Genomic DNA, 26,727 nt, shown 5'->3' on the forward strand with positions numbered 1-26,727 from the left:
GCAATAAAAAGTTTTTAAAAAACCCATATCATTGCTTGTACAAGTACTATAAAGTCCCTTTGAGCAGTTTCCATTTTATAGTCACAGGAATCTCTTTTCACATTGGTGTCACAAGTTTGTCTCTGTCTCGGATGGTAATTTCTTTATTTCTGAGTCCCAAAATCGTCGTTCCAAGGCCACGAAATTCCTAACAGCTTCCATGTCGATATGGTGTGAATCAGTGTCACATCTTGAAACTTCCTCAACTGTCTGTGTTTCTAATACAAAGACATTCTTCATTTGCCCCAGGCCGGATATCATAAAAGTTCATGATGTACGAATGTGGGAATGTGTTTGTGAGAAAGGGACGGCCGGATATTTCATTAGAGAGACTCATGTCACAGCGGTATATCACGTGGGTATCAGTGTGTGTGTCAGATTTGGAACGCTTGTCGTCTGTTTGCACATGCAGGTTTTTTATAGCCTTGTTCGTGTCAAACTCTCGTTCAGGTTAAATATACCTTTGAGACGATGCCTTTTGGTTCAAGGTTTTAAGCCTCCCTCCCTTTCTCTCTCTCTCTCTCTCTCTCTCTCTCTCTCTCTCTCTCTCTCTCTCTCTCTCTCTCTCTCTCTCTCTCCCCCCCCCCCTTCTCTCTTTTCCCCCAACACAAAGACAAAATACCATACCACCTGCGGCAAGACTGCTGACAAAGTGAACATTGTTATGTTTATGTTTATTGCTGTTGATCAGTGTAAAAAAATCTATGCACATAATCTACCACTATATCTCTATAGTTTTCAAAACAATTTGTGAATACTTCCTACATGTGGTTTGAGAATTTGGAAATGCATCTGATATGACACATTGTTTTACTGTCAGCTGTTATTTTGTATTTATACTGAAAATATTTGATAAAAGTAGGCCTGATATACAATTTAAATTGTATGTATATGTTTGCATGCGTTTTTACCATTCCTGTAAAGCCTACAAATCCCCATAGAGAAAGTTGATTATACTATATAATTGTTTTATTTGGTTGGATTGGGGGGGGGGGGGGGCTGCTAGGTGTGTCACCGGCCCAGTTTGTTATAATAACAGCACTTTAACACTGTAGCTGTAACTTCAGTTTTTTATTCTCCACCTTCAAATTGGTGGTGTAGAGATAGTCCCTCTAAAATGTCAATTCAGCTTGTGTTGTTCAATATTTCTCCCTTTTTGTATGCAAATCAAAGCAAATTCCTCAGTAAAATTCGAACAATGAATGTTCTTTTGTTAAAACAATTGAAAGATAAAATTCATTTCACACAATCGATCAATCATTCATTTACTCTTTTTGAGAGTGTCAGTGATAACATCCGCCATCATGCAGGGCACAGTCGAGGAGGGGTGGGCCTGTGACAAACTGAAGCCTTGGTTTGGGGGTGTGCCCATGACAGGACCTCGTCAGACGAGGGTCTACCAAATCTCCCCAAGCTAGCCAGTAATCTAAGTGTACCTAAGTCTAGTTAGACTCTGGCCTAATAGAGGTGGGATGTGGCTGGCTGGGCAGAGATAGAGACACAGCCCAGGACAGAAGTACATGCAGAGGTCACGTTGGTGGCCTATACTCCGGTACGAGGTGAGAAAGGCTGATCATGATGTTGACGACCAGTTGAAAAATTCAAACCGACGTTGCTCATATCGCAGTTCGAAGTGATAACAACAGGGGTAAAGATGTATTTGTGTCACGACGTGGTGGAATCAGGCGCTCGCCAATTTTTTGGGCATGTGGAGTTATTGGTATCAACGTAAAGCCTGTTCATGTGCCTTCCTTTTGATGACAAAAAATATCCGTCTATGTTGGATAGAAGACGAAATATCAGGGTCGCCTGGTTTCAGAGGTAAAATCAGCGAGAGAATGGTCGCCAAAGTTTGGTAACTTCCATGGCCTGAGAGTTCTAGGAAACTGAACATTTACGTTTTTGTTCCTTCAACCAATGTTTTCCAGTAAAATAAAGAAAAACGTATTTTAAAAAAAAAGGAAAATTAGAAAAAAATTTGCCCATCGGTCCCAAAAATGCCGATTTCTTTAATTTCATTATTTTGACAAGCGCCTGATTTCACCACGACGCCTCACATTTACTGCCTCTGTGATTGCCCCACCACACTGATGTCATTCGGCCCAAGGTCAGCGACTATGGTGTCAGTTTTGGATTTTTTAAACACAAAATGAGTGAGTTCGATCCCCATGTATGGGAAACACTTTACCCAATGTCTCGCCGAACTTCTGCAGTTATGTAAGCTGATGTGTAACCTTGACTCGGGATTGGTCGTGAACGACAGGGCTGAAGGAGTCAGGCTTCACGTGCGATGGTTATACTCGTAATATAGTGATTAAACAACAGGACTCGCAACTGCCAGGATGATGATTCAAATCCCTGTTTATAGATTATTAAAAAGGGATTTGAACCCTCGATCTTACGGTTGCAAGTCCTGTTGCTTAATCATCTAGCACCGAAAAGCAGTAGATTATTTCTCAGAAGCCGTAGAAGGGTGAATGAACATCAAAATGGATAATGGACTTGAAAGACAACTCAAGGAAGCCAACTTGATGAAACATAAACAAAAATTTTATTTTGAAATTCTGTTTCTTGAAGGGAGTAATAAAGCAAAATACACGATCCACATTGCAATGAACGAAAGAAAAAGAACACAGACGTGTACATATATCAATGCTTAATTAAGTAAAATTAAAGTGAGAAAAATAAGCGATAACATGTCATGGGAACTGCGGCTATAAATAAAGCTTACGAGGCTAAGGTACTATGCACAGTGTTCGTAATTCAAAAATTAAATAGTTGCGGCTTTTTTTTTCCTCTCGAAATAATCAGATCATTTGTTGGAACAGATTCACACACAAGTAAACAACATACAGGGAACACGAAGTTCTGCACTCACATTGACACACTTAATAGAACACTGGATAATAGCAAGGTACCGTATATTCAGGACAAGTTGATTTCATGGCTCTGAGTACTTTTACAATAAAATAATATGGGTTTTTCTTTCTCTTCGGGGGTCAAAAGAAGACAAATTGACTTAATAAAGAATGTTGAATTATTATAATGTGAAGATATGGACAGAAGTGGGTACCGTTGATACAAACACTTAGTGATGGACGATGTTTGTGACTGCATGGGAGTTGGAGAAATTATAGATCTAGAGACAATGAGAAGAAAGAAGGGTTTGGGGGAATGGTGAACAGACGACAGGACAAGCGTGTTACTCTTAACTTGCTCTTATGAGATCTAACTGTGCGTGTATTGTAATGTACTGTTTTGGAAAGGGGTTGGTTTTGGAAAGGATTCGGTGAGCGTTTTTTGTTTTTTTGTTCGGTTATTTTAAAAAAAAATTGTGTGTTTTTTTTTGGGGGGGGGAGTTGGGAGGGGGTTAAATTAAACAGGCAAAGAGACGAAGATTCTTTCTCTCAACATGCTCCTCCAAGTTCTATCTGTACCAATATTTGTGGTGTAATGTTTTGGAAAAGACAGTGAAGATGGGGCGCCTGCAGAAGTTCAAGACTTAGTGGGATGAGCAGAAGGCAATGGAATCAACCATTGCTTGGAACTGTCAGCATCTACACACTTCGAGATGTGCTTCTTCAGGGGACGGAGCGCTTAGGGGGATGCCCCTTGTGCAGTGATGTCGGTCCTTCACACAAGTAACACAAGTAAACAAGTGAAAAACATCTATTTGAGAAACGACTTCAGTCATATATATCATGTTGCCATGGATACCAGACCAACAGCGGAGACAGCTTTGACAGAGCGCCATGAGAGAGTACAGATGTTACGTGACGTGTGGCGTAGGTAGATTCCATGGTGTGTCACATGGCAGAGAAAGAGAATAAACATTGGTGGGCGTTTGGGGGTTGGGGGGGGGGTGTTGCTGTGTTGAATTTAGTGAGAGGTAGATCTAGGTGTTGTTTTGATGGATAAGGGTAAGTGTTTTTGAGTTGGAATTATCGAGAGGTGACGGACATTGTCGCATTGAATTTATCAGGGGGTGGGAGTTGTTTTGTTGGGTTTAGTGAGGGGGTGGGCTTTTTGTTTTCGGTTTTGTTGAATTCAGTTTTGCACCAGTCGGAGAGTAGACAGGTCCAGACACGTGCGTGAAACTGTCACCAGTACATGTGACTTAGAGACGAAGTAGGGCCAGGGAGACAACTGGGGAGTTTGAAACCAGGCTACAGAACAGAATATATAGGTCACAGCTGGAAAGGCTTTAGTGAATAAAAGATGTTAACCTCGGAGTTTTTTAAGCCTTCTTATTAGGAGCACATTTCAAATAGAGGAGTGGAACATGTTCTTGCAAACAATCTTTGACTTTGCCCATTTTGCTCATGTTATCAACCAATATACACTTTTGAAGAGGAGAAGAAGGAGTCCCTTTTCATATTGAAGAATAAAAGTTTGTAGGGTAATAAATGTTAGCTCACCAACATTGGTGAATAAACGTTGCCAGGAATAAACGTAGTCAGATAGGAAGAGACAACACAAAACGACAACACATATTATGTATAAAGAACACACTCAAATATACTCACACTCAAAGCCAGTAACTAGCCCAGCAGACCTGTACAGCGACACATAGATCATTGATGGGCATTTTGATTTGGAAAGCCGGGTGCGAGCTATTTATAGGCGGTTCATGTTCTTTTTAAACATAAAAGACACACAGACACATCACTTGAATTGCTAGGCACGAAATGTACACCTTAAACATGACATATTATTATGAAATGTTATATTATTGTAAAATCAAAAGTGACGTTGAAAACTATTCCATTGCTTGTAAATTGCGCACCGTATCATACATGTAGTTTATACACTACAAAATAGAGTAGGATCTAGGGGGTAATAACTGTGAAAAAGGCACAAACGTGAACTTAATGGGAGAGGAGAAGAATGCACAGAAGAGAAGGAGGGTGGGGTGGAGTGGGGTGGGGGTGGATGACGTCACTGGATGTAGGTGGATGGCGGCAAAATGTATAGGTGGGTGTGAGCAGTATAATGGTTTACACAAGGCCCGTGCTAATTGTGGGTTGCTGAATTCATTCATTTTCATTTTTCATTTTCAAATGATTTGATTTTCAAAATCTATCATCAAGGTCTATTTCGCACTCTTTTTAAAACCTTTTTAAGAAAAAAGGAACTGACCAAATAGTTGAAAGCCTACGGTTTTTTAAAGTCAATATCTGTTAGTTCCGAAGAGTCAGAATATCATGTATCGTTGTTTTGTATTATATTGTCGTAATAAGTAAGCAAAATTCATCACACACTTTGCACCAATGATTGTTTCTTTTTACCCTCTTCTATTTCAGCCCTTTCTTTGTTTAGACAGATGTATTGCTGAGGGACGATTCCACCAGAGTACGATGACGTTTGTGTTCTCAGCTAGAGGAATAGATTTTAGGAACATCTACATCTATTTTGATTAAAGGTCTTTTCATATTCGTGATCTATGTAGAACTTGTCCACGATCTTCTCTAAGTACGGTATAGTTAACCCTTTAGCCAACAGTAGTTTGCTTTTATTACAGTCGACTCTGACTTGTCACCACTCCCCATAAAATCACAAGAAAAAAAATGAAATGTGTTTTTGTTTCTACCTCAAAATCAGGATCTGTGTGGACTTATTCAAACAAAGATGGAAACTTTCTTAGAAACCGAAAACAATTATTGAAGAGCATAAATTATACATAATATAAATTATTATGTGTTTTTACTGGAAAATACAATTGGCCACAATTTGATGTTGACATTCTTGTAATCCATTTTCCCTTTCTTGTCTGCCGTGTCGTAGGCAATGCACATTATATATCAGTATGTTGAAACATTTATTTTCTATCGTCAGTGAAATGTGGCTGTTACGTCTGCTTCTTGTAGTCAATGAAATATTCAGAGAAATAATCCGAAAAAGAATACTAGGCCTTTCCGTAGCTTTCTTAAATTACTCAAGTACTACGAATAAAATTCTGCTCTGTTTGTCAGTAAATCGAGAAAATTAGAGTTAAGTCTTTTGCTCCCATACTGGAGAAATGGGAGACAACTCTGTCCAAAACGCAACTGAAACTGAAGCCAAACGTCTCCGATTAGAGAGTTCAGGATGTGACGTCATGGTGCGCACTAAGAGTGCGCCAGGGGAAAACCCAGAGGAAGTTCCTCCCATTGTTGTAGTTTGTTGTATTAAATCTGCCATTTATAATACATATATAGATTAACGTAGAACGAATATACACATCGGTATTACATATAATAATAATAATATTATAAAAAAGATATCCACGTTACCATAACCTTGCTGAAACCATCACTTCCTCTTGCTCCTGGGCATGCGTAACGGCCATTTCTTTTGTATTCAAGCACATCTCGTCTTTCTGAACCTTACGAGAGCAAGTCGCCACATTAGACAGCTCTTTCGTGAACGCTTACACCAAGGTACCCCCGCACTTCCTTCTCATCTCCGCAAAAGAAGAGGTGTTAGGAAAATAAAATGTCCTTTTACATGTTTCAGAAACCATACCTTGTATTATTCTGAGTCAGTTACCACTGATTATAACTTACTGACAAATGTAACCGTGATGTGCCAAAACGTTTACATCACCAAAGTTATTCATGCCCAGTTCAAACGATGTGATGATCTCAGCAAGTCAAACGTTTGAAGTTCACAAGATAAAGGTGTAAAATTCATCGTTTTTATAAATACAACAAGCTCAGTCTCGGCATCTCTGCAAGCACACAGACCATTCATCTACACACACACACCCGGGCACACTTACTTTGCACGTACATACATGCATATTCTTACTACACATGTACTCACACAGAAACACACACACACACACACACACACACACACACACACACACACAAATACACACACACACATTCACACATGCACCTACACACACAAACATCAGCTTACTATCAAGCACATACACATACCCAAATAGACACACACATGCACACACACACACACACACACACACACACACACCCACGCACAAACAAACACACCAGTGTGCTTGCACCAGAACAGACTCTAACTAAACGTTAAGCCTCGATACACACTTAGAATATGTACAATCATGTAACCATTTTTGTCATCCTCCTCATAGTTAACGATATGACATAAAGATTAAGATCAACTACTGTTCTAATTTGCAAGAGGACACCGCGTATTAGATAATATCGTAGCACACCTAGATCTAATTCGCGCCTCACAAACATAAAATCACTGGTAAATAAGTAAAAATCTACAAGCAAAATAAATTCCATTATGGATTATAATGACAATACAATGGGTATACACATCTAGACATACTCAACTTTGTTTCTTCAATACTTTTTGTAAGAAGCAAAATGTCAAAGCTCTGTTTGCAGACAACTCTGAATCAGATCTACACACATGATTTCAAACTCTCTCTGACAACAAACATGATTATACTCTAACAGCTCTCTCTCTCTCTCTCTCTCTCTCTCTCTCTCTCTCTCTCTCTCTCTCTTTCTCTCTCTCTCTCTCTCTCTCTCTCTCTCTCTCGTTCTCTCTCTCTCGTTCTCTCTCTCTCGTTCTCTCTCTCTCTCTCTCTCTCGTTCTCTCTCTCTCTCTCTCTCTCCCACTTTCTTTCTCTCTCTACCCCCTCTCTCTTTCTAGCTCTCTACCTCCGTCTTTCTCTTTCCCAGCACTATAAGACCCCCCCCCCCCTAGAACGTAAGTATTATCGAAACGGTTTCGCTAAATTAACCGTTGCATTTACCTTACCCCATCATCATCATCAATGCCTTTCACCCCTGGCAGGGTATAGGCCACATACAAGCTCCTTCCATTTATCTCTGTCCTGAGCCATCCTTCCAAGCTCGTTCCAAGTGAGCTTCATTTCTCTCATGTCCCTTTCCACGCATCTCCCCCATGTCTGTCCAGACTGGTTCAAGTGGGTCTCGATGATTCCCAGTATGTGTAGTTGGTATCGGTGCATTTCTTGGAGAACTTGTGCAGTTTTTCCAGCCTCATAAAGGGTCCTAACGTTCCACGAGCCGATCCGAAGAGACTTGGACTTGGATGATGGTGGAGGCTTCTGCCCAGCAGCTTCCTTTCGGCTTTCACCGCCTCCCTTACCCCATATACAACCTTAAACACCACACACTACAAACTGATTCTTTTTCCTGATCCTTATTCGGAGTTTCTTCCTAATTGGGACACTTACGTACTCTTAAGATGGGTAGACACTGGCACCACCTACCGAGTCTGTTAGATCAGATGGGAAGCAAAACATCGGCCTCGCAAACACACGTACATCGTTAGGATTTCGACAAGAGCCATCTTTGATTGACATCTTTGATTGACACAGTCGGCAAAATTATACCTCGTACCAAATGTCATTTACGCCATATCGCCGCCATAGAAACTGCTGTCATTAACAAAACATATAAAAGAGGCAAAAGACATGTTTATCGTTTATCTGACAGGCTCATATTATAGGAGTAAGCATTCAAAAGTTTAAGGCGTCCTATATCATTATGTGCTATTGATTAAAATAGGACGAATAATCAATTCCTAAATTGTCCATGCTTGAAATGGAGGTACACGTATATATATCTTTATGGCTTTTCCACGAAAAAAACTAAACGGATTAGTTGACAAAAATCGAAATGGCTGCAGTCAGATGGACTTCGATATTCGATATGGCTAGGATGTTCACGTCCAGAATGCTACTGCTACAGAATCGGGCAAGTGTCAACTCCACTTTAGATCCAGGATTTTCAGACTCGTCATGAAAGGTGTTATCATTAACGTGTCAAATCTCATGCTCTTAATTAATCACGGCCACGTCTCTTAGGTCGGTCTACAGGTCAGTGCTGATGTCCTCTCTCGACCCCTGCTGACCTTTGGCTCAGACTGACATTTGGTCGCTTGTAAGCACAAGGGGGCTATCCCGAAAAATGTTGTTTTGAGAAAATCGAAGGTAAACTTTTTGCCTCTTGTTTGCTTTTTTTAAAAGACAAGGAAAGTTTTCTCTGTAACCAAACAAATATACACACCAATGAAACCAAACTTTAAAAGACAAGGAGAGTTTTCTCTATAACCAAACAAATATACACACCAATGAAACCAAACTTTAAAAGACAAGGAGAGTTTTCTCTATAACCAAACAAATATACACACCAATGAAACCAAACTTTAAAAGACAAGGAGAGTTTTCTCTATAACCAAACAAATACACACCAGTGAAACCAAACCTCTCCTTTAGGTAGGGCGATACCCACTTTTGGTGTAGGTCACAATTTCTAGAAAAACTTGAAATCTGGTTCAGTCCGCTTGTCCTTATAAGCGACCATTTTAAGTTTCAAGATCCTTCACGGTTACCGTAAAGATGGTTCCACTAGGGAACAGGATAGAGGGTGCCCACGTACCTCGTGGCTCATTGGAGCAGAGGAAGAAAGGACTAACGCTAACATTACTTAGATTTAAACGCAATCCCTCATCATCATTCATCACCACCATTGTTTCTAAAATCACCATTGCTCTCAGATCAATGACTTACATCTATAATCCTTGAATCTCTATCTGTAACAGTTACTTGTCATACTAAGTATGCACGTAACACACTATTAGATACTATCATAATCACTTTTATCTACTAATCAGATGGCGTCAATCTCATATAAATGGGCAAGGGGTTAAAAAAAGAGAAAAAAAATAGTTTCAAGATCCTAGCCATAAAACAAACGTAAAGGTATGTTTCTGTAAGTATGGCTAACCTCCTCATAACGATAATCTTTAAGTACAGTACTTTGTTGATTCCATCCTTTCAGTCCATCTCGCACCCTACGCCATTCCTTAAGTCTCCCTCAATTCTCCTGTCTCTCACTCTTTCGCTCGTTCTCTAACTCTCTCCTTTATTCTCTCTCTTTATCTCCGTTGGATTTTATTATCTCTCTCCTTCAGATCCCGTCCACTTCCTCTTTATCTCCCCCCCTTCTCTCTCTCTCTATCTCTCTCTCTTTCTCTCTCTCTCCCCTTTCTCTCTCTCTCTCTCTCTCTCTCTCTCTCTCTCTCTCTCTCTCTCTCTGTCTCTGTCTTTATCTCCCCTTTTCTCTTTCTCTCTTCAAACTCAACATCAACTCGAATGACATCTTTTCGAACTAAATGTCTGCCTTTAAAAAACGATACTCAGGTTATTAGATTCCTTACTCAGTCGGCAAATATAACGCTCTACCTCTATGTTCCTCGCTCTCTCTCTCTCTTTCTCTCTCTATCTCTCTCTCTCTCTCTCTTTCTCTCTCTCTCTCTCTCCCTATCTCTCCCTCTCTTTCTCTCTCTCTCTTTCTCTCTCTCTCTCTGTCTCCTTTTCTCTTTCTGTCTCTCTGTCTCTCTATGTTGGATTTTCATATCTCCTACTTTCAAGTTCAATCCTCTTCCTCTTTATTCCCCTCTCTCCCAGGTTCCTCTCTCTCTCCCTCTCTCTCTCTACTCTCTCTCTCTCTCTCTCTCTCTCTCTCTCTCTCTCTCTCTCTCTCTTACACACACACACACACACACACACACACACACACACACACACACATACACACACACACTCTCTCTCTCTATCTCTCTCTCCCTCTTTCGCTTTCTCTCTCTTTCTCTCTCTTTCTCTCTCTTTCTCTCTGTCTCTCTCTCTCTGTCCCTCTATCCTTCCAGGCAGAAGTTGCTCGCCGTCAGACACTCATCACGTCCGTAAGAGAAAGAGTCGCTCCATCCTTCCTTCCTTCCTTCCTTCCTTCCTTCCTTCCTTCCTTCCTTCCTTCCTTCCTTCCATCCTTCCTGCCTTCCTTCCTTCCTTCCTTCACCGACCGGGGTTCTCCTCCCTCCTCTCCAAGCCCGGGTCACTGCTGGGAACACAAGAGGCAAACATTACGACTTGACTGAGGTTAACAAAGATAATACGACTTGACTGACGTTGACATAGATAATACGTTAAGACAATACAATACGTTACCACAGACAATTCGTTAACATAACACAGACAATACTTTACACAGACAATAATATAAGGCAGACAGTACATTAACACAGACATTCCGTTAATACAGACAATTCCTTAAAACAGACACTACTTTAAGACATACAATACTTTAAGAAATACAATACTCTAAGAATGAAAATACTTTAAGACATACAATACTTTAAGACCGACAATACTTTAACCCTATCCCTATGTCGGGTTTTACTATCGTATCCATACGACGTGGGGAACTCTGCGCCATCACTTTCCAAAGAGGAAATTTTTCGTTAATCTGATCCGTACGCTTTGCATAGCAGTCTGTCAAAATGATGTTTTGAGAAATACTAAAAGTTTCAAAGAGATCTTCGCACTAGAAGTATTCTTAAATGTGAAGAATACAACCCCGGGGTTACAAAATGACCCCAGGGCGTACGGATAGGGTTAAGACAAACGACACATCTTCTAAATATGGGCGTAAGTGGGCACGTTGTGTTCAGGCTTTCTCAACTTTCCTGTCATGTCTTAGGAGACACAAATAAGGTATTTCAGAGAGTTTACAATTAGTTTTAGTAAGAATTTTACGGCACTTGCAAAACAGTTAAGTCGTATACGTACTGAGGATTAGAAATATTACTTGAGAGTAACATACAAAGAAAAGAAGGAGGAGAGATAATGACGATGTATATTTGATTGATAGAAAAGACGGAGCAAACCACACCAGAGCTCTCGCCAATCACCCATAATGCGTCTTCTTTACTTTTCCAATCCAGAGGCCATCTGGGTTCCAGCCCTTCGGCCTGAATAATGGGTCTTCAAAACATGGATTAAGTGACATGATGTTATATCCAGGCTTTCTTAAAGTATAGCTGTCACATCCTAGCAGTTACAAATAAGGCATTTCAGAGACGAGAGGAGCATTTGACTCGAAGGTTAGAGTGAAGAATATAGAAGAACGAACGAAAAGGGATGGTTAATACACAAAATAATTTCAAATTTGTGAATCTAAATGTAAAGGTCCATGTGTGTTATGTAATATTTAGAACGGAGGTCTAGCTCACCCTGGTGGTTGGGGGTGCAGGGGCTGGGCAGTAAGTCTAATTACCCACCATATCTCCTCCCTATATTGAGAAAATAAAAGGCAAGAAAAGTTCAATTTGACAGAACCAAAAGTTGATATTTGGATGATGGCGTTTACCATCTACTGAGGAAGAGAAGCCAAAGGCCTACCTACCTACCTACCTACCTACCTACCTACCTACCTACCTACTTACTTACCTACCTACCTACCTACCTAACTACCTACCTACCTACCTACCTACCTACCTACCTACCTACCTACCACAGTCAGCCATCATGGAGGAGAGAGTAAAGTTAGGGAAATAATAACAAGGGAACTCATGGGCAAATTCTAATGATTAAACAAAAACATGTTCCTAAAGGCAGCAGACCTCTTGATGTTTTTGAAAGTAATCTTATTTTAAAACACGTTAAGGTTTGCTGATAACAACCTTGGGCTCAAACCCTGGAGAGCCGGAGAACAAGTCCAGCGTTTTGGATGCAGTACAAAGTCACAATGACCCCCTTCGAACTGCACAACACTAGATGACGGATCATGGTTTCCAAAAAGGCTACAGAAATCATTCCCTGTCCTCAGCTTGGGTTTGAGTAAAACGAAGTACATCGAAACTATACCAGTCATTTACTTTTAATGCAGGGAAGACGCAAGACAGATACACAGAAAAAGAGGGAAAGAAAAGACGTAAGACATACTAGTGGCTCCCTCCAACCACCCGCATATCCTCAGCTATACGTAAGGACAGACAGATGACCTCCATAGGTCATGATAATGCAGCAAGTTCACACTTAGATGTTCTTCATAATATTTCACGTGAGATCTTGAGCTGCGCGCCCCTGACATTGAAAATTTCGCTGCTGCGATAAGCTATCGTTCCTGGGTCGAAGTCTTGCGTTTATCAGACAGTCGTCGAGGACAGCGTTATCACTATCGACTACGTATCTCTTCCAAATCAAATGCCTGACGGAGACAATGTCCTGAATTATGAAACCTTTAGACCAGCGCCTGCCAACCTGGACATATTATTACCCACTTGTGGACGAGTTGACATAGCTTGTTCACTTTTGTCTGTACGCGGAAAAATCTTAGCTCATTTCTAGATTGCTCAATACGAACGTCACTTTGCATGGTATTCCTGCAGGGCAGCGACCTAACAAAAATATTTTCAAGAAATATATTGTATTGGTCAAGTAATTTTAAAAATTATCTATTTGGACCCTATAAAACACTGCTTTTTTGGCTGCATACACATATTAACTACTACATGTAATTTACAGTAACGAAGCTAAAAATTGCTCATTTATTTGAGACAGAACCATCACTCTGCTCCCACATAAACTTCAGTGTAAAGTTGTAGAATTTATCCGCAAACCACCTAGACCTCTACACGTGTGTCTCAAAAACCGCTCACCCGTCCTTTGGATCGTGTTTCATTGACGTGCGTTTCAGAAATATTAGTTGATGACAACAGGTCAACTGTTTGATAATTTAGCTTTACGCTGTACTGTATATCCCCTATTATTTTCTTTACTTCTTTTAGGCTATCATCAAAGGAAACATGTCAGAATCATAGTTTGCGGTGACTTTAATTAATGGACTTTTAGATTCTGTTGGTTATCCAACTTTAAGACTCGTATGCAAATTCATGATAAGATTTATTTTTATTCCATTTTGACCGCTGGGAGACAAAAGCAAGTAAGCTGTACTATTGGTGAGCGGTGGAGACACCCCGGTAATGTTGATTAACACCTCGCTGGAAAATATACCAATAGGTGGGTGGTGCGAAAATCCCAGCCTCTTAAAGGATGCCAAAGTGGCAGCTGGATATAAAAAGGTAGACTAGCAGCACTGCTGTTGAGGATGCGAGGGAGACCGAGATGGGACTCTATTCGGCAACACGTACAGCGTAACCGAAGTTCGTCTGAAGTGCATAAAGATAAGATAAGCGACTGATAGGATACGAACCGACGGCCAACCAGACCCGAGACCTAAAACCTTGCCACTGATCCAGACATTCTCTGATCTCATGATCGAAGTTGACCTTGGAAGTTCTCACGAAACTTTTCTAGTCCGAGAATTCTCGAATCTTGAAACGTATCACAGAGCTCAAGTCTGGGAAGGAACAAAGATAAATATCTTCTCATCCGCAGGAGATATTAATCACCTGCTAGCAGGGAGCCTTTTCTGTTCTAAACTAAAACCTCGACAGTCCGGTTACGTCTCTTTTTCTTCGTACTTGCGACAAATTCTGTTGAGATTTTTTTTGACGATGTAGAGCTACGAAAGAAGATTACGTACTATTTAGCCACTCAAAATTGTTTGGTTTGATGGGTTCCTGAGACGTTTATCTACTGCCGGTGAACTAGACCTAAAACCTCACGTATGATTACTCGCTCAGTGTGCGCTATATATATATATATATACAAAACTATATATATATATCTATATCTACCAAAATGTCTAGATGCTGTGGCCGTGTCTACGGTGGCGTTTGATGATGTCATTGTGACCTAGTTCTCTCAAGTCTCAAAGCACCATTATCTCCTCACTGCGAAGCCTATACCCTACTGAAATTGTCTGCAGTGTGAGGCTTTGAGACCATACCTCTACCACATGACGGGTTCATGATGGGGGAAAAGAACTGAAGGGCTCAAGTTAAAAACAAGGTGAGTAAAGTTAATCCCATCACAACGTAACCAACGTTTTACTTTTTAATGATGGACTTAGCTTATCTTTAATTAATTATTTTTTTCAAAATACAGTTTGTGAATGCCTCAGTTGACTTTTCCCACTTGATTGGTTTTATAGTTTACACGAACTGTTGTAAGTTAAAAGCTAATGCCCTGATGTATTCTGAAAATGGACGTATCATGCTTTTCTTTTACCATGACCCCCTTCACTTGAGAACACGCCCAAGCGAAATATTTAAAAGAAAAGAACATGATAATTAGTTCTTAGGAACCGCAGTCCTGGAAAAATTAAAGGGAAAGAGGGGGTGGGTGACGGGGCGGAGAATCCTTGTCATGTGGAGTGCCAGCAGGATGTTCAAACATCCACACACAGAGCCAGAACACACAGACAAGAGCGTTTGGAAGTATCAATCTGTCGGCGCCATCTCCCCTGCCAGCATAACTTCCTACTCCTCTCTTCCTTTTTCTCCCCCAATGATTGTGAGAGATTGCGCTGGTGTGGTGTGCTCCTTCTTTCCTATCACTCATCGATCGTCCTGTTTTAATATCTCCTTCTCTCATTTTTGCTTATTACTCTCTTGTAGTAACATCTCTAATCTTCAGCACCTATAATTATGTCCTATTTGTAATGTAAGTTTCTTAAAACTCTAACTACAGCATATTATATCACCGATGACGCTTGCGTCCTCCCTCTAAATTATGACACACTGGTCTCAGTACTGCGTGAAATTTGTATATAATAAAATAACAGCTCTATTTTACATTGAAAAAAACCCCGACAGAAGTACACTTTACGTGTAATTATTTTGAGATATACCCAGAGGAAGTTTCACAAAACAACTTTAAAAAAATAATTATAACACAAAGAGAGAATAACGACAAAGTGCAGCCAGAATGTGCAGAGGAAATCTGAAATTCTTTTTTAAGATTTCATGTACAAAACGTATATACTAAGACATCTCAAACTCTAGAACATGTGACTCTGTCGGTTTTTTTGCCCTGTAGTCTCCAACTGTGTGGAAAAGGACTATGTTTCAAGGACATACGTTATATCACTGGGGCTGTCCTTGAGCGGGAACTGGGCCCTCTGCCCTCGTACGTGACAAGGCACATTGGTCACTCTTTCGTCAACTTCCCTCAATTTGCATACACACCAGGGGATGTTGGTGGTTGGCGGGTGCTCTGGTGTGGTTTGCTCCTTCTTTCCTATCAAACATCTATCGCTCTTATCTCCCCTTCTTCTTTTTTTGTGTTATGTTACACTCTTGTAACACATCTAATCTTCGGCACTTATATGACCTTATTGTGTTGCAAGCGTCGTAAAACTCTTAATAAAACTAAACATCAGGGGGGTGAACATGGTGTAGTGATAAAGACGCTTGCTTTGTAAACGGAAGCTTACGGGTTCGTTCCTTGCTAGAATCCCCTCTGATGTTCTTCGGTGAGTTTCTAAAAGGTTGCCTAATACGGACTACTGATTAAGATCAACCACAGACAGACGCTGACATATTGTCGAGTCTCCTATAGATAAGAAATCAGTTTTATCTCTTGAAGGTCGTATCCCACACATAAAGTTATGTCCAATCAGCAGGGGACCAAAGGCAATGTTGCCGCACATTTCAAACCATCACAAACAAATCACAGCCACAAATTTGCACAATTTATAGTATGTGAAGACTACAAGGAAAAACGACGGTAGTCACAAACTGGAAATTGTGAGGGTGCCAATTTTAAAAGCTTGTGGACTCATAACTTCATATTTGTTTGACTGGTGGTTTATTGTTAAGTGTTGTTGAATTTCGAAATCTAACAACATTAATCAACCAACAGTTGAACAGAAATACAGTGATGAATCAACAAGCGTTCAAAATTGGTACCCTCACGTTTCCCCCTGTAGTCTTCATTATGCTGTTGTCTGCCCTTTAAAGTTTCAGATGCAGAAAATAAAAATGAAAAATCCGTACGAATAAAGAAGTTGCTTCTTGTACGAAGTGCCCCAAAACGCTGAGAATGACTTGAAAGCTCGCCATCAATGAGTCCAACTTCTATCCAAACCAATTCGAGCCAAACATAGACCCAGCAAGTTGTGTGTGGCGAGAGCACGATCGACATACGACACAACTGAGTTATTCACTTATTAGGCGGCCCTGTCAGTTACACCTTTTTCCTTCGTTGTAAAAAAAATATAGAGGAAAATTACCACCTATACTGTACCCTGTAATAATAATAATACGTGTTCAGAGATAAACAAACATCTAATCGAACAGTATGAACATAATATTATAAACTCGTGCAGATATTGGGTATATGAGTTATACATATTTTGATATGTCACACACACACACACACACACACACACACACACATACACACACACACACACACACACACACACACACACAAACACACACACACACACACACACACAAATAATAAATAAGATAAATATTATGCAGACATTCCACAATTAGGAGCAATCTCGGTCCGATATTGACTTTCAGAGTGTGAGTAAATAATTAAATAATAATGTTTCTCCACTTCCATAGATATATTTGAGGACAGGCTTTAATTAATCGTTAGTAAAACTGTGTCTAGTCATGTTGGGTATTTTGCAGGGACAAGGGAACTGCGCAAAAACACACGATGCGAGGCGGAAGATGAATGGAGAGATACAGAAGCATGCTGAGTGAGATCAGGAACTGGGTTTGATCTCATGATCACGCACATATGCACATATGCACATACATACACACGCACAGAGAGAGAGAGAGAGAGAGAGAGAGAGAGAGAGAGAGAGAGAGAGTGGGGGGAGGGGGGGTTACAGCGTTAAGGAGTATTGCAATGAAAAAGTACTGGATATAATATGTGATTAATCCTATTCTGCTAGTCATGGGAATGTGATGTGATGAACTGTGACTGTATATCTCAACTGGCTTTTTGCTAAGTTTGAACGTTTTTAGGCTCTTGATGTAATGACTTGTATGCCTACAGTGAGTTTGGTCTATGTGTGGAAAGGTGAGTGTTCTCGTTTCATGACTTGATCGCTGAGATGCTGCTGTGTTTCAGTGCATGTGTGCGTGTGTTTATGTGCTCCTGTATGTATGTGTGTATGTATGTGTGTGTGTGTGCGTGTGTGTGTAAGTGTGTGTGTGTGTGTGTGTGTGTGTGTGTGTGTATGTGTGTCTGTGTTTTTGTGCAAGTGTGTTTGTGTGTATGCATGTGTATACGCGCATGTTTTTGAGTCTGTTGGTCTCTGAGTACTTGAGTTCCTTTGGTGGTGATGTTATGTATAACTAATATAATGTGTGTTATGGCGATTGTCTTGTGGGAGAAACAGATCGAAGCATATCATTTCTCCTATTCGTTTAATGACTGCGCAGTATTGATGTAATCTTCAACAACCTTTAGATCAAGGAATGAGGATTCGGAAAAGTCTAGAGACGAACAGAAATGAGACTCTCTAAAAAGATTCAGTCGTTGGCTTTTTTTCTTCACAGTCGAGACATAATATTGCTCGCGACATTATGAGGCTGCACCTGGCCTCGTTTGTCATCAAACTCATTACCTGATCTCGGGAGGAGAACTCTACCGCCGGGTAATTCAAGGCCGCTTGCGTTTGCCTCTTCTTTTCGACTTTAAGTCGGATCGGATGCCACACCCGGGCAGTGGGAACCCATCTGGGCCGACGGGACAGGGCACATCTAGCCCAGGGGCGCCCTAGAACATCGGACACACGGCATGCAGGGTTATGAGGAAAACAAGGTGCACATGCCTCAGCATGATTCATAAGGTGGGAAAATGGAGTACTGGACTGCGAGAGAAATCATGTCAAAGTTATGCTGTGCGTGCAATGAAAAAGAAATGGAAGCGTGGCAAGCTGACAGCCTATATTAACAACCAAGTGATTCCTACAGTACCCCAAAATTCAAACAATTAACATTTTCTCATTTCACAGGGAAAGTGTAAAAGTAAATTTCTCTTAAGTTATAAAATGTATTTTAGCAATGGTAATTGGAACTGCAAAAAGGCGCCATGAGAAAAACACGCAATACGTTTCAGATCCCGCGACCCGCAACGACACAGAGTCTTCTCTTGGCTTTGAGACCTTAGTCTGCTCAGAAAAAAAGAGTGGCTGCGGTCTCCACCATCACTTGGGAAACATTAGATCTACATATCATTATTTTAGATCCAGCCGGATTAAATATCGCTTGCCAATACACTACCAAGGACAAGTTGGGATATTTACTACACTCAATGCCCGCTTATCCACACTTCCACTTCACCGTAAACCAAAGCAACGACGTTCATCAGATCTTACATAACGTGCAATCGTTGTAGATCTCTGCCATAGATTTGAATTATAATATATTAGAACCGTGCACTGTAAGGCCTGCAACTCTTCACTCTCAGAAAAAAATGAAGAGCATCATGAGCTCAAAAAAAAAAAAATGAAAGGCGAAACACCAGTCTCGTTGTAGTCAAGTGACTTGCACCTACCCCCCCCCCCCTTGGTACCAAATAGAATAAAATGGTGCGCCCCATGGTGAACCGGAAGTACATCAGAGTGCAAAGTCTAGGATATTACATGATACAAATCTATGGTTTCCTTCCACAGGGCTCGCAGTCGAGTCAGTCCAGCCCTAACTCAAACCACACGCTAAATATGTATCATCAAACAGAAATTACACAATGCAGTTTTCAGTCAAGTGTTAGGGGGGTGGGGATTCAAACTCGCGGCAATCTCGCCATAGTTATGATGTCATTCATGATGTCCCACAACCAAATACACTTCAGAGATAAAAACAAAGAGAAAGCAACATGTGATAAATAATAATACATATATTAGTGGGGTGTACAGCATTCTGCAGCCACACGAGAGATCTGTTCTCAGAAATAAAAAGAAAGAAAGACAAGCTGTTATGGAATGAAGTGCCAACGCATTCAGTTCGGGCAAAGTTTTGTAACGGGGTGTTCATGCCTCTTCAATCAAGACTACATGAGATGGGTTTTTTAAATATTCTCTTTCTGAGGCAGACATTAAGATGAAGGCAATGTGCGAAGACTTTAAACGATTTCTTTTAAAAGGGTTACATACGTATTGGTAGATTGCTCATTGATAAGTTGTCCAGAGTAATTGTATAATATCATAGAGTTTAAGTCTTCTAGATTTCTAGATGTTATATCTTTTAAAACTGGGAAATATCAGATACACTGATGTCTAATATGTTGATGGAAAGCAAAACTACCTAAAGGGAACACAAACCAAATTTCCAATAGCTCTGATTGTGCTGTTATTTCTTACTTGAAGCATTTAATTTGTTTTTACAATAAACCTCTCCATGGTTTCAATAGATGCTTTCTTGAAGGCTCAGCTGTATGTCATTCAAGTGTTGATTTTACAAAACATTGTTCAAAACTCTCGCCGCTCTTAAAATCTCGACTTATGACAGCAATTATTGCACAGTTAAATTATTGTTCTATTTCCAAGATGCATAACTGTGTGCACACACAAAGAGAAGAGACAATATCTCTACCTTAGGCTAACTTCGTCCGGGTGCGGTTTTACGTATATCTGAGAGAAGGACAGTTACAAGAAAATACAACATCGTTATGCATGACTTTGATTTTATCAACGCAAATCTCTATCATTCATCCACACCCATACAGTCTGACGTGAACCAGAGAATTGTGTGAGATCCTATTCTTGTCCTGTCTGTTATTTAACTGGGTCTTTTCAAGCGTGTTGGGCGTTTCAATTCTCTTTCTACTGACTGACTTAACACAAAATGACTCAAGAAAATATATATAGAACTGTAGTTGTCTTTTCGACTGGCAGTTTATGGCACGCAGAGACCTACTTAGTCACCATTGCCACCACAGGCCATACAAGATAGACCAACACAATGATAATAGAAACAAACATTATTGTTTATTGTCATGACTCAACCCCCGCTCCCGGTTTTGCTTCTGGATATAGATTTTTGTCTTGCGTGTATTTACATGCCTTGTGCGTTTCGTTCTCATGGCTGTTATGATGCAGATGCATATACTTTTAATTTTTTGCTTCCAATGCAGTGGACAAAATGTATGCACAATATTGACCGTGTGTAGCGAACTGTACACACAAAATAAATCAGAACACACCACATCTGGAATCTAAAAGCTCTTCAAGAAACCTCTACATTATGCTGCAGACTGTTGCTTCGACTGCTCACTTGGTTATGGCACTATCACTTTGTTAGTACAAGTTTGCTCCAATGCTTTATGAAAGAGATAGAACATTGCATGTTATTATGATTTGTTCGCATTCCTACAATGAGAGCAGGAGTACAGAGCCACAAGAATCACACTCAGCACAGACGTAACCAAAGGTATGTCACTATTTAAACATATGGGCCATAGACTTAAATTATGATATCTTCGACCGGGCACTGTCATGGCGCTCTCTGAAAGAACTTCGCATGGCAGCGCTTGTGCACACCATTGTCGTGCAAAAAAGGGCTAAACACTGGTCTTGCTAAAAGTCGAGTGCGCTCATATACTTTCCTCCTTACTTTTCATGTTTGGTTGTACATAGAGTTAACTGATGAGTTCCATGGCGAACCGGAAGTACGTGAGAGTGCGCGGTCTAGGATGTCAGAACATAAGTCTATGGCTTGAGCTCAGAGATTTTACACTGACGGCGGGAAAGGAAGCAAACCGTAGTATCTCAAATAAGCAACTTTTCAACCCAAGAAGATACTACTTTTATCCAAATTACACCAAACTGTTTATCACGTGTGAAAGTTTCGTTTGGCATAAAAGATCTCTGCCTTTTTAAAGATTACCGAGACATCGTTTTAACTTGCCGAAAGTCACACCATCAGACTCACAGATTTCATACAATATTTCTTAGTTTTAGCTTTAGTCGGACCCAGTTTTACTACTCTTGAAACACAAATAGGCGATATTATCAGTGCCTTAGCTTTCTCAATAAAAACGTGAGCTATCGCAAAATACGAGACTATGCTTCCTTACCCGAAGTGCCGCCACTGATAACGCGATTTACCCTTGCAAAAATAAATACATTTTAAGCAGTATTAAGTCCTTGGTACATAAGGTAGTTTCCTCAGAAATTAGGTCGATAGCACTCTCGGATTACTTTGCCTTGGTACCCAGTGAAACATGTCACACCTTGTTCCCCCGGACCTAAACTCGAACATTTCCCCAACCGACGCTGACTTCTGAGATTACGTGTGTGCTGAGGTGAGGAAGGAAGGCACCGCAGTGCGGAGTAGATTGTTGTTACATCGAGGGCAAGGAGGGAAACTGTTGTAGATGCACGCACAGTGTACTCTTTGCCGTAATATTAACGCATGCAGCGTTTGAAGACAGAGCAAATCTAGGGAAGTGGGACAATTTCAGCCCATGGGAAATTCCAGCCTCTCGTTTCAGGCGAACCGATGTAGTCCCAAGACAATTTTAAATATAATTTTTCTATTTTCTGAATCAAAGAAAATGGAACGCCCTGTGTTTCAGTTCACAGAATCTAGCACGAGTAAGCCTTTGCTTTGACTGATCAAAAGGGAAAGTTTACGTTAACTTTGTAGAAAATCGTATGTTCCATTCTTATTTTAGATATCTCCGAGAAGTACAAAGTGCAGTCTCCATTGTTTCCCTCCTTGTACCCCAGTCATGAACCAGTCTGCAATAGTGCGTCAGTTGTCGTGAGTTGCCATGGCAACGAGGCGGACATGCGCATGCCAGGGTACCTGTGGACCGTTTTCTGAGGGGAACCAGCCACATCCTGGTATGGGGAGACCGTCCTCATCCAGTGGGCAGGGGGCGTCCAGGCCGGGGATTCCCTGTCGTGGCCATGTTAGTCAGGGCAAAGGTTAAACAAAGCGGAAGCAACAAGTTCAGAGGTTACCCAAAAAAAAAAAAAAAAAAAGAAAAAGAAGAAAACTTCCGGGAAAAGCAAAATGTAAATGGAGCCGTGGCTTGAAACGATATCACGACTGGCTATGTAAGCGGTTTGAGGGATGGTGGAGGACACCCTGCAAAAATTTCTTTTCTCTCTCTCTCTCACTGTCTCTCTTTTCTCTGTTGTGGAGTTTGTGGATACTATTAGAGAATGAAGTGTCTACATACTCCCCGATTGGGGTCTACGAAGTCATGGTGTCTAGGTGGACCCCAAAAATGTTGGATTGTGATTGGCTCGCTGAGCGAGCGGTAGTTTACATTGGTCACAATGCAAGGCTGCTAGGCCTACTTACTGATCATCTCGGGTAGTATGTCTATCTTGTGTTACTATAATTAATTTATTTTTGTCAAGAGAGAGAGAGAGAGAGAGAGAGAGAGAGAGAGAGAGAGAGAGAGAGAGAGAGAGAGAGAGAGAGAGAGAGAGAGAGAGAGAGAGAGAGAATTTAATGAATAAACGTATCTAGATCTAGATCTAAATCTAGATTTTGTTGTGCACCCAGCCGAGAGTGTGCAGTTCGGTCTAGATTTAGATTCTAGATCTAGATCTAGATCTAGACATCTAGATTAGATCTAGATTCTAGATCTAGATGCGTTTATTCATTAAATACTCTCTCTCTTGGCTAAAATAAATAAATTATAGTAACACTAGATCGACACACCGCCCGAGATGATCAGTAGCCTTGCATTGTAACCAAAGATAGTACAGCCTACCGTAGGGTGTAGTATCTTTGTTGTAACCAATGTAAACTACCGCTCGCTCAGCGAGCCTATCACAATCCAACATTTTGGGGTCCACCTAGACACCATGACTACGTAGACCCCAATCGGGGAGTACGTAGACACTTCCATTAGAGAAAGGAACGACACACACCAGATTAGGGCGTTATGGTCAGAAGAAAACAAAGGTAAATCAAAGGCACTGTCCGTGTTGGTTATATCATTCGCTAGTTATGTTTACTCAAAAGCCAGGAAAAGTAAGTATTGTGGGGGGAAGCAAGAGGATCTTGAAAAGCGTAAAAATGGACATGGGCATACAGAAGAGTCAAATCATTGGTTGCAATTAGGTTTTCTTTTTACCTTTTAAAAAAGTAAGTTACTACCTGTTCCAGGTCTAGACAGGTTCTTTCCTTACCTCATCTCCCCGTGTATCTCACTGTTCTGATTTAGTTCAAGTTCTAGCAAAAACGAAACACTTTTTTTTTTCAATTGAGGCACCTACAGAGTCTTGATAATTCCTTCTCCTTTTGATTTTCCATTTAGTTCTACCTAACATAATCTGGACTGTACTAGACAATTGGTTGCTTTTACGCACAAGCGGGCTATCCCGAAATAATGCTGTTTACAGAAAATCGGAGGTAAAGTTTTTGACCCTTGTTCAGTTTCTTTAAAAGACAAGGAGAGTTTTCTCTAAAATCAAGCAAATATACACACCAATGAAACCAAACTTCTCCTATAGGCAGGGCAATGCCCACTTTTGGTGAAGGTCAAGATTTCTGGAAACCCCCGAAATACGGGTTAGCCCGCTTGTCCTATATCAACAAGATGCCCATGAAGCTGAGAATGTGTAGCTTCTCACAGTAATAAGAGCTTGGGTCAGATAGAGGTACAGGGTTCAAAACCTTCCACCTACAAGCCTTTCCTTCAGACATTAAAATGTTTCCAATACGTAGACGGCCAAAGAGAGACCAGACAGAAGATACGTTCACTTTTAAGAACAAGCGGGTTAACCCAGATATCGGAGGTTTCCAGAAATCTTGACGTACACCAAAAGTGGGCATTGCCCTACCTATAGGAGAAGTTTGATTTCATTGGTCCGTTTATGTGTTTGGTTATAGAGAAAACTCTCCTTAAAGAAACTTAACAAGGGTCCCAAAAACTTTACCTTCGATTTTCTCAAAACAACATTTGTGAAGCGTGCTGACAAAAAGAGTTACTTTTCGGGTTCCAGCCCTATGGAAAAAGATACATCACGCTTATAGGTGAAGTCTTTAAAATTTATACGTATGAAATAATAAAAGGCATGTTATACTTAAAGAATATGGTCTCAATTTTTTAAAATTTTAACAAATTTGACCCTAATGTTGATCTTTGGCCAATATCTCCATTATTGTGGATTGCGAGAAGTAACTCATTTTGTCAGCAGGTCTCACATTTTTCGAAATAGCCCCCTTGTGCTTAAAAGCGACCGTATTATCTGGGAGATCCCAGTTCGACATGTCTGAGGCTGGCTCACTTACCGGGTCTCCCTTGTCTCCCTTCAGACCTTTCCTTCCTCGCCGACCTCGCTTGCCCTGAAGAAGAAAACACAGAAAGAAGGAAAAACGTTAACAGATGAAACAACAGAATATACCCCGTGTTGTTACGGTAAATCTAAATCAGATTCTCCAGATCCTATCCAAGCACCTCGCAGCGTGTCGTAAATAATGACTCAGCATAAAAAAATGAAGTCTCTTATTTAATCTAGTTAAGAATAAGCATGCAGGATGCATGAAGGCGTACGCCAACGTTATTTTAATAGCAGGTTTATTTGTCTCCTTTCTGTTCTTATTTTTAAAAAAATTACAAACAAACAAACAAACCAACAAACAGCTATTCGTTTCTGTAAAACAAAAACAAATATTCGTATCTAGTAAAACAAACGAATATTCGTGTGTGGAAAAATAACCAGCTATTCGTATCCTGCATAACAAACAACTATTCGTATCTGGCGAAACAAAACAATTATTCGTGTCTGGTTTTTAAAAACTGGAAGTAGTTGTAGGGCCTTAATTCCAAAGCAAAGGCTAACATAAACATGATGTACCATTCAGAACCAATAGAGAACGGTGGCTTCTCTGTTGTGTTTTAGCTTTTCTTGTGTAGACAGTAGACAATAGACGTGACAAATGATACAACACGGTCTTCCAGTTCAGAGAGACGTCTTCAAAGAAAGAATAAGGTTGAAAATACCGCAAGTTGACAAAACGCCCTTTTCTTTCTTCACAGCAGTTTCGAGAAAAAGAGGGTTTTGCTTTCTCCCCTAAACAATTAAACGAGCGATTCCTAAATTTGAATTCTAATTTATTCAAAATCTAGTCACAGTTTCAATTTCATTATTTTCACACAAGTAGGGTAACTGATCAGGCTTTCGATTTTTTTTTTTTTAATGGCACCAAAATGAAAAAAGGGCGTTTTGTCAGCTTCAGTCAACACGTGCCATAAAGAAACCAGCACACAAACTCTTAGAATGTGACCTGTGATTAATTATAGCAAATGTTTGTTTTCTGTGTTGCTTTCTTTCATTCTTTCTGCCTATTAAAGTAATTAAGGCATGAAAATTGCGAGTGTCTTTGAAGCAATGAAATAGCCAGAGAGCAGGATTTTTTTCTCTTGACCACACTTTGTCGGAAAAAGGAAGAGGGTTACGTCATAGGGGTCGTGGGAGGGGGAGGGGCGGGGTGAACTATGTTTCAGTTTCGAAATCATTCAGTGAAAAGCTCAATAACACGCACATAACATAATATTAATTAATGATGTTTTAATGTGAGCTGTAAGCTGTAAGGCCAGATATCCTGATTGTGGCAAAGGTAACATGGCGATTATATTTTTTGTCCTTTAAGCCTGCTTCGTTTATTGTTAACGCTTTTTAAAAACTTTCTCTCCTTCTCTAATCCCATCCGTCTTATTCCTTCCACACTTTCCCTGTGGGTGTTTGGTGGGTGCTCTGGTGTGGTTTGCTTCTTCTTTCCTATCAACTATCTGTCCTCTTTATCTCCACTCGTACTTTATTGTGTTTATCACTCTTTTGTAACACCTCTATCCTTTGGCACTTATATGACCTTATTGTGTTGCAAGTGCCCGTAAAACTCTTACTAAACCAAACAAACACTTTCCCTATGGTGTTCTCTCCCTCTCCCTCCCCCCTCTCCGCTCTGTCTCCCTCAAACATCAATGGTCTCTGTTTCTCCCACAGAAAGGCACACAGCGACACATCATGAGACTTGTATACCCCCCCC

At 40.5% G+C, this 26,727-nt stretch overlaps 1 protein-coding gene across 6 annotated transcripts in view; it reads right to left on the reverse strand.

Annotated features, from left to right (window-relative positions):
* Positions 1 to 10,645: 10,645 nt before the first annotated feature.
* Positions 10,646 to 26,727, reverse strand: part of LOC101848055 (collagen alpha-1(XXIII) chain) — a gene marked incomplete at its 5' end in the record, with an annotated part of 76,817 nt that continues 60,735 nt past the window's right edge. For 4 of the 6 annotated variants that reach the window (XM_035970919.1, XM_035970918.1, XM_035970916.1 and 1 more), the window contains 4 exon segments: positions 10,646 to 10,892; positions 18,336 to 18,487; positions 22,522 to 22,614; positions 24,970 to 25,023. In XM_035970919.1, the coding sequence (XP_035826812.1) occupies positions 18,371 to 18,487; positions 22,522 to 22,614; positions 24,970 to 25,023 (264 nt within the window). 6 annotated transcript variants of the gene reach the window in all.

This window comes from Aplysia californica, unplaced genomic scaffold (genome assembly GCF_000002075.1).
Source record: "Aplysia californica isolate F4 #8 unplaced genomic scaffold, AplCal3.0 scaffold00338, whole genome shotgun sequence".
Taxonomy (NCBI): Eukaryota; Metazoa; Mollusca; class Gastropoda; order Aplysiida; family Aplysiidae; genus Aplysia; species Aplysia californica.